The sequence below is a fragment of the Podarcis cretensis genome, assembly GCF_951804945.1.
Source record: "Podarcis cretensis genome assembly, chromosome: 5".
Lineage (NCBI taxonomy): Eukaryota > Metazoa > Chordata > Lepidosauria > Squamata > Lacertidae > Podarcis > Podarcis cretensis.
The window spans coordinates 45,325,853-45,335,155 of record NC_137174.1 but is presented as its reverse complement, the minus strand read 5'-3'; the positions used below and the strand labels follow the sequence as shown (position 1 = coordinate 45,335,155).

At 40.6% G+C, this 9,303-nt stretch overlaps 1 protein-coding gene across 4 annotated transcripts; it reads right to left on the bottom strand.

Annotated features, from left to right (window-relative positions):
* Positions 1-1,894: 1,894 nt before the first annotated feature.
* On the bottom strand, positions 1,895-9,261 carry EEF1AKMT2 (EEF1A lysine methyltransferase 2). 4 transcript variants are annotated; one of them, XM_079976785.1, is made up of 6 exons: positions 9,012-9,261; positions 7,471-7,542; positions 6,796-6,910; positions 4,398-4,505; positions 2,675-2,891; positions 1,895-2,081 (listed from the first exon to the last, which is right to left on the bottom strand). In XM_079976785.1, exons 1-6 carry the CDS (start codon positions 9,116-9,118, stop codon positions 1,981-1,983), a joined length of 720 nt encoding a protein of 239 aa, XP_079832911.1. In that variant the 5' UTR covers positions 9,119-9,261; the 3' UTR covers positions 1,895-1,980. The 4 variants fall into 4 exon arrangements, with proteins under 4 accessions (XP_079832911.1, XP_079832912.1, XP_079832913.1 ...); XM_079976786.1 differs by having other exon boundaries at positions 1,895-2,078; XM_079976787.1 differs by having other exon boundaries at positions 7,477-7,542; positions 9,012-9,257.
* Positions 9,262-9,303: the final 42 nt, after the last annotated feature.

Genomic DNA, 9,303 nt, shown 5'->3' with positions numbered 1-9,303 from the left:
CATGACCGTCCTTTGGTTATATCATGTTTAAAACTAGCAAGCACTTGGGCCAGCACTCAAGTTTCCTTTCCAGTCTGGAGGTGTAATCTCACCTTGGATGATTTGGGGGAATTACCAGCCATTCATCCTCATCTTCTTTAACACCCTTTTGGCTTGAAATCAGACAACAGGGTAAATGATCTGGAAGAGTATTCTGAATACCAGGAGTTATCAGCAAAAAACCTCTGAGAAATAAGCAATGAAAGAAGCGTATGAATTCTGGGTTTTAGATTCTTCTAACATAAACAGGGTCCACGCTATTTGGGTCCAACACAAACTGGAGTTCTGTCGTGATTCCATTTCAGTATTGAAGCTCCTCTGTGCAGTGTGCACTCTTCCCTCAGTAATGCATCCTTTGCATTCCAGGATAGCAGTGAAACGCACATGAAATGGCCATTTATGGCAATAGGAGCACCCTTATATCTAATTGGATGGGTATCTGATGTTTGCAGGCGAAGACTTGGGATTAAAAAGAAGACTTTGTGAAGCCGGGGGGAAAACAATGGTCTAACTATTTTAACTTTAATAACTGGTGCCTGAAGATACTAAATGTGGGAAATGCTGTGTCTGATCCATGTTTTTTTGACCGTGCCTCTGCATGACACAGACATCCCAACACTGTCAACCTGTATTTTCTTTGTTGTTCTTCAATCTTTTCTCAGACCACAGAAAGTCCAACGTTTTTCAGAAAAATAGAAAAGTGCAGCGCCCACAGATATAGGTGACTTTAGCAATACCCTTCTATCTTTTCAAAAGATTATGTTTCGACAGCAGTGATTAATTGTTCAAGTGAACCTTATGGCAGCTCATCTCACCTTCAGCAAAGTCTTTACAATCCCATTGATTTTCATCTATAATTAACACTAAAATAATTTCCAGCTAAAATTTTTTACAAATATATTGCACTGTCCCACCATAAAACTGTGTTACAAAACCGTTTCAGTTGCAAAATTGGCTGGGGCATCATAATGATTTTTAAAACTCTTTTAAAATTACCATTATTGTATTTGTGGCATTACAGCACTGTAACACCATTATTACAAGCGGTAACATTATGGTGGTATAAGTCTTCTATTCAGAAATAATTATAGAAAAGTGTTTTAATGCTAATTTGAAGATTGATTAATAATTATAAATGGGATCACAAAATGGCACCCACCACAACATGCATTGTGAATGTGTGTTGATCCTCAAATGGCCCCACTCAAAGCAGCCATGGCACAATCACCAGGGTGGACAGAACACAGAAGGATAGGGAAAGGACAGTACTTCTAACAGTATGGAAAGCCAGCTACAATCTGCTTATAGCTTTCGAAGGAAGAGAAGTGATTGAGTTGCACTAGGAACCACCCATCTTGAAGCAGACTTATACTGCTTCTCCCCCCTCCCTTTCTTTTTTTCTCCCTTTTATGCTGTGTCTTTCAGATTGTAAACTGCTGTCATAACTTTTCCAGCTGAAAAGCAGAATTAAAATGCTTTAATTAAATAGTGTATGGGTAGGATGAATCCGTTCACAGCTGCAATTTGTGGCCATATTCCCCCGACAATATGGGGAAGCGTGGTGGAGTCCTGTCACTCAAAAATTCCCCCCAGGAAATGTGATGTTCCTCGTTTTTATTTATAAGCACTTGGACAGGAGACTTACAAACTTCAGCAAAGTGTCCTCCCTCCCCCACCTCACTTTTTGCACATATTGCAATTGACTCTGCCAGACAGTTTATTAAATCGCCTTTATGGGTATGGTCTCATCATCAGTAATATTGGTAGCTGTTCCTAATTTGCGCCAGCACTATTTGAGGTAGTATAAAATGCTGATATAATGACATACTGCAATAAGGAGTAGTTAAGAGAAAGCTGTTTCTGAAACCTGTATTTTTTATACAAAATGTCAGTGAAATTTAGAATGAAGTCCTTATCCAAAGTTCACCTAAAAAGAAAACTTTATATTTTCTGTTGGAAAACCAAGGCAGTTACACTGTTTCCAGTTCTTCCTCCAAAGCAGAATGTGGGTGTTGGCAGTTCCTCCAGAAGATGAAAGCCTGCTAACCATAAGAAAAATGCTTTTGTTAGGAAAAAATGAAGCTATATCCTCATTCGATAGCTACTTATATTAATTCAAAATGGAGCACAGACAAATTAGAAGACTCTACCACTTTCTATAGACTTGTATGTTTTATATCGCTGACCGATATTGCCAAGGTAAGATTTAGTCCTCGTATTATAAACAGACAACAGGCTGCTATCATGCCAGTAATTCCAATTTTCCCCAACCACCAATGTCAATAATTACTTCTGGAATCAGAAAACAGCTTGGGGACCAGAAAATCCAAAGTCTATTTACCTTCTGTAAATACAAACTTGGTTAATTTATCTGCAAGAATGCCTTCTCCTCTATCAACCTGCCTGTGATGGCTCAGGTTAGCAAAAAGTACATCTGAATTCCAAGTATTCAGGCAGAAACCATCTTCACAGAAATTCACACACAATTGAGCATATTAAGCATCAGCCCTAGAACAACTTTGCAGTGGTTGCTCTATATCGATTCAGGCTGAGCAGGTTAAGTCGGGACACAAAGCTCTCTCACTAGTACTGTATCTTAATATCCAAAATACCTTAAAGAGAGGCATGCACTCACCTTCTTGGAACTCTTTGAGCAGCTCCTCTTTGGTCCAGTTACAAGACGTTATGATGAAAAAGCCTCCAGGCTTCAACACTCTGTGCAGGGAATTCACATATTGCTTCCTCTTCTGTGCTGCGTTGTCTGGGTTCAGACTGATTGCGTCAAAAGTCCCTTTATCAATGCAAACCTGAAAGTCTGATAATGCATCTGATGGATTTAAAATATCTTCTACCTGTAGAAGGTAGTTATAGCTGTCAAACCTCTTAGTGCAGTCATTACTTAATATTTCCTATCAGGTCTACTATGCCTATGCCTTCCTAGGATCATAGAAAGAAAAGAAGTGCAGAACACTCCTAAACCTGGCATTCAGGGATATTTTATTTATTTGCTTGTTTAGATATTGCTGCATCATTCATCAACAAAATCTACAGGGCAGTTTACAAAACATTTCTCGTAAGAACAGTAAAATACTGACTAATTAAAAAAAAACATAAAATCAACGTAAGGCAGCATAAAATAGCAATACAATGTGATGGAGACACCTAGATCTTATTCCCATACATGGGAGACTGAGGTCACAGGACAACAACCCTGAAAGAATAAGCTCTGAATCTTGGTTGTGTAAACAAAACCTGGTAGGCAATGTATTCTGTGTAGTGCCAAAAAACATTTCATACCACTTTTTAGTTTAAAAGAGATGAGGCAATCTCCAAATATGGGAGTAATTGGTCCAGGGTCATACACAGTACAAACCTATTCAGAAGAAAGTCCCGCTATGTTCAATGAAACTTCTAGGTAAGTGTGAAAACAAAAAGCCTCACCTGACACTTGCCCCAATTTCAATGTTTTGTATTCAGTTTAAGACGGGCTTTGGAAATTCCATTTAGTTTTCATGACCAGAACCCAACGATAGACCTTCCCTCAGTAAATGTGTTTAAGCCCATATTAAGGCCACTTAAATTAGTGCCCATCACAACATCTTGTGGCAAAAAATTCTATGTAAAGAAGCACACAAGGAAACTTTTGAAACTTCCAAAAGGGGGGTGGGGCTCAGGCTTTTGCTTTATGACAGAGGAAGAAAAATTCTATCTATGCTCTCACTGCAACATGCCTAATTTTATAAATGTCCATCCCTCAGTTATTTTTTCCTAAGCTAAGTTATTCCAAATTTTTAGCCTTTTTTATAGGAAAAGCCCTCCTATCTCCATACTCTTATCATTTTGCACCCATGAAGACTTAAAGGTAAAGGTAAAGGTACCCCTGCCCGTACGGGCCTGTCTTGACAGACTCTGGGGTTGTGCGCCCATCTCACTTAAGAGGCCAGGGGCCAGCGCTGTCCGGAGACACTTCCGGGTCACGTGGCCAGCGTGACATCGCTGCTCTGGCCAGAGCCAGAGCCAGAGCCGCACACGGAAACGCCGTTTACCTTCCCGCTGGTAAGCGGTCCCTATTTATCTACTTGCACCCGGAGGTGCTTTCGAACTGCTAGGTTGGCAGGCGCTGGGACCGAGCAGCGGGAGCGCACCCCGCCGCAGGGATTCGAACCGCCGACCTTTCGATCGGCAAGCCCTAGGCGCTGAGGCTTTAACCCACAGCGCCACCTGCGTCCCTAATTTTATAAATGTCCATCCCTCAGTTATTTTTTCCTAAGCTAAGTTATTCCAAATTTTTAGCCTTTTTTATAGGAAAAGCCCTCCTATCTCCATACTCTTATCATTTTGCACCCATGAAGACTTACCTGCAACTTAATGTGAGGCAACCCTTCTTTTTCCATTATGCTTTTTGAAAGCTGCACTGCAGGCAAAGAATAGTCAACTCCTGTAAGATTGGTATAACCAGATTTGGCCTAAAGAGAGTAAAAGTCCATTAAGTCCATTAAATGTTTCGTTGGCTTACTAGTTGATTTTCATGCCATTTACTTTGAAGAAAATCTATACAGTGGTACCTCTGGATGCAAACGGGATCCGTTCTGGAGCGGCAAAACCCGGAAGTAACGCGTTCCATTACTTCCAGGTTGCCATGGAGCGCAACCAAAAACACTCAACCCGAAGCTACTTCAACCCGAGGTATGACTGTACAAGATTGAAACATGGCAGCAAACAATGCTACGTTATAGAAGAAAATGCAACAAAGATCATGCACTTGTGCATCAAAGATGCTAAACTGCAGGACATATTTTACAAGAGAGATATTATCGCAATAAATCTCAGATACATGCAATATCTTCGCTCTGTTTTTCTTCTAAACTTCATATACTTTGTGGGATCCTTATGTTTCAGTCCCGCATAGTCACAGCTAGCTTAGATCACTGTGAAGTCAACCAAGCTTCAGGCCTACACTATACCTAAAGATAGTTCCTGATATTTATTCCTGTTTTTATTCCAGAGGACCCATGAAAGAATCAGATTCCATTTCAATTTTTAGGTTGACAAAATTGTTAAAGGCTAATTCACTGCATTAAAGGCAAGGCTGAACATTAAGTGTTACTGATAACACTCCATGTGAAAAGGGGAGAAATCTCATGTGGGATCACAAAACCACACTCAGTTCACCCTGCAAATATTGGGGGGGGGGGATTGGATGAGGCTATTCCCTGTATCTTTCCCCACCAAAAGCCACATCATGCCAAGCTACAGCACTGAAACAATATACACAACAAATAAAGATAGTTATATTGGCCCACCACTTAAAATTAGGCTCCAGAATTGTTAATGTAAGTGCTGTCTAATTTTCAGTGTTCCTTTTTCCATTTACCAAGGTGTCTTTCACCTAAGGGTGAAGACAGATCTGGGCAACAACCGGATTTTGTATTTCTAAAAAAGGAAGGATCAGCAGTCTTATGTTTCTCCTTTGCAGCAGCAGATACAACTTAAATTCAGCAATGCAACTAACAGAGCTTCAGTATGTTCAATACTGCCGGCAACGTTCCATCTAAAGACCATTTATTGGTGTCAACATTTTTTCTCTCTCCCCTTCCCCTTGTATTGTTTACCATTTTGCCTGATGCAAGTTCTGGAGAACTCAAAAACTTTCTCACTATTTAGTAACATTTGGTTGGCCCAAAAAAGCTATTGCTGTAATCTAGTTCTTGGAATTTTAAGTAGTATAGCAGCTGGAGGATATTGGGCAAATGTAAAAGATAATTTGAGCTGAAATTCAGGAAAGCTAAAATTGCCTTGGCTGCTTAAGGAAGCAAGCATGAAAGACCACAAGGACTATTTCTACATAACAAAGTTTGAACACTTTCCATGGGTGAGTTCAAGCTGTAATCTGGAAAGACTACTGAGCATTGCATCAGAACACTATTACAGCGATGTATTTGTGGATTTCATAAACTGGCTCAGAACAGGGTGCTTTCAAAGGCAACACTGACACAAAAGAAGTGGTTATGTGTGCAGAATCAATTTTTCACCTTTCTAGTGCTACATGACATCCATAGTCTTAAATCAACTTTACCAGAAGACAGATACTAGTTGAAGTCAGGTCACACATCTCACTACAAAGGAGATGTAAAATCTCTCTCCCCCTCCCCCTCTCTCTCACACACACAAAATGTTAATTCAGGCAGCAATTTAAGACCTACTTGTTCAGACAGTCCTTTGGAACATAACAGTGAGACTGTTTGTATAATAATGTAACACTGATTATTATTGCATGTTGTATTGTGCACTGCAGTTCTACTTTTATTTTTAATACTGCATTTTTTATTGTTAGCTGCCTTAGGTTCTCATCAGAAGAAGAGTAAGGGTATAGGAAATAAACTGAGAATTCAGTGTAACACATGAAACCATTTTAGATACTCTGGGCTGATTTTGTGATGCTTCTTCTTTTGATAATATTTTATTTATTTCATAGCATTTATACGCCGCTTAATTGTAAAATAAAACCCTCAAAGCAGTTTAAAAACTTTTGGATGTTTAAAGTGACAAACACATACAGAATAATTTTTATGCAACTGAACTGTAACAATTCATATTCAGAATGAATTCCTATGGTTCAATAATGGAGATGGAGATAGGCCACTGAAGTGTTAAATTACATGGACGTTGTGCATTTTAGCTAATGTTTTAACTCTTGCTTGCTCTGTCACTAGATTTAGATTCGCATCGAAAAACACCAGATTTACAAATACCAACCAATTCAACCAGCAGAACACCGTTTCCTGTTCCAATGTCAAGCACAGAGCTGTCCAGGGGTATCTTTTGCTTTTCTATCCATCTAATTAAACGAGTCATGCTTTCTTCACCAAACCTAATCAGAAACAGAGGTTCAGGTAACTAACACTATTAGACTACACAAAACAAAGGCAAACGAACATTGTCAATCTCATGCAATGCATCCACTTCATGATGGCATCAATCTCAAGAGATCACATTGCAAGTTAGTTTGGCTTAATTTTGTAAGCGAACGGATGGCTCTGAAACCTGCTGGGTTAACATTACAGAAGATGAGATGGGTTTGGTGTTGTTGTTTTTTAATCTATAGAAACACAAAGCAGCAGTGCAACTTTGTCTATGCACTTATTCAATTTTTGACAAACATCAGGGATATGAACAATTGGCCTCTACCAAGCAGACTGTAGCCAGCAATTCATTTCCCACATAAAAAACAGATGGCACATGATAATTAGCTATTTTAATTTGCAACAGGTTTAGCCTAGACAAGAGCTGGTGTTTTTAATGAAAACCTCTGCATCACATTACCAGTACTCTAAGCAAAACAGCAGATGTACCATTTTATTTTATTGCATGCACTTTTAGAAAGAAAATAATGCAAAAACATTTAATGCAGCATGTTATGTTGTTACTGACACTTGCCAGATCTCACCAGGAGCACCATTTTCCTTAAAATTTTTCAGTTCACGTTCATATGCTGCATCCCAACTACAGGGAGAAAACAACATGGAAGTTAACATTGCAATGGCTTCATATCTTGTAATCCAATAGTGTGGAAGGACTACATAAGGAAGTAGGGGCTACCCTGTTACCACAGAAACCCAGAGCCCATCCTTTACCTTAACCCTACTCACCACTGATCCAAAACTTGACCCAGTCCCAGTGAAGCTGCAGAATATGCCAACTAACGTAAGAGTAAGCTCCACTGAATGCAGCAGTACCTCCTTACAAGTAAGTATACACAGGAGAGCACTGCATGATTTATCGTCCCCCCACGCCCCAAAAATATACCACATCTTACAATGACTATGTTTTCAAACCTTAAAAACAAGTCATCCCAGGGTGTCACGGCACACTGGCTGACAACCTACATATGCAAAAAGTAAGCAAATTAACATTTGCAAGTAAAGGAAGTTGTGCTCCTCTGGCAAAACTTATTAACCAGACGCCTACGGGAAAACAGTGAACAGGACACAAGCGCAACACAAATTTCCCTGCTTGAGTCCTCGCCACAGTTATTCAGAGGAATACCACATCTAAACTAAACTTACATTTTTAGTTTCTAAAATGAAATATACCACTTGGTTCAAGCCAGCCTAATAGTCACACATTTTACCTAGAACTCTCTCACACTAATCCCAGATGTGAGATTCTGCACATGCCCTTAGGTGCCCTTTCTACACCACACAATCCAGAGTATTCTAGGACCAAGAAAGGCCCTGAACCTGTATTAACTTAATGAAGATCAGTCGACAAAAACTTTACCAACACACATGTACAAACTTACTCTGAATTCATTCATAGGGCCAATATTAAAAACCATATTGCCATGGCAGTTGCCACACAAACAATAACCCTCCTCTACTTTGTACGGAGTTGCATTTAACAGAAACTTCACATTTCCCCCTCCACCGATTTGTATGCAGTTGGCAGGTAATGCTGTGCATTTCAGAATGCAACCACTGTTCACATATAATTTAAATCAATTAAATAAAAAAACACAACACTTCCCCATAGGACAAGATTTAAACCCCTTGTTTCCGTTTTGCTTTTTGAAACCGTGCAGCTGACCATTTTAACAGGGGTTAGTCTAAAAACAAATGAAGTTGCTTTAAAATATTAATAACGAGGTGGGTTTTTCGTTCCTTTATATGATGATGGTGATGATGTTTTGCACATCATTAAAAGCAAGTGAGGGGGGACTCCGGCAAGTCATCAGGACACTTAGTTTCGCGACTGAACCAGAGGACTTATTCAATTAGGGCGTCTAGGACCAATCTAGGTTAAGCTGAATACAGGTCCCATTGCAGTAAAGGCAAGTCGAGTCCCATTGACTTCAAGGAGAATCGAGCTCCATCAACGGGATTTGGGTTCAGCCCAAACGTCGCGAAGGGAAGGCGAAGCCTCCCGCGGTGCCTCCAGCCCAGCTGCTCCCCACGCGGCGGCGCAGCACTCACTGCTCTTTGGTGCCCAGGGCCGAAGGGCCGAACTCCTCCTCCCGGGCGCCCATTGCCGAACGGCGGCCAGCCCGATCGCGACAGGAAGCAGCGCGCTGCCAACCCATCTCTTTAATCTTTGCCTCTCTAGGCTGCTGGAGGACCTGCCCTTCCTTGCTCCTTTAACCTCTTCCTGTGGGGTTTTGAGGGTAAGGCTGGGAAGCACCAGCTGTTTCCGAGGCTACAGTAGCCGCGGCAGGAAGAAAAGCCGGGAAGGGGGGGGGAGAGAGAGAGAGAGAGAGAGAGAGACCTA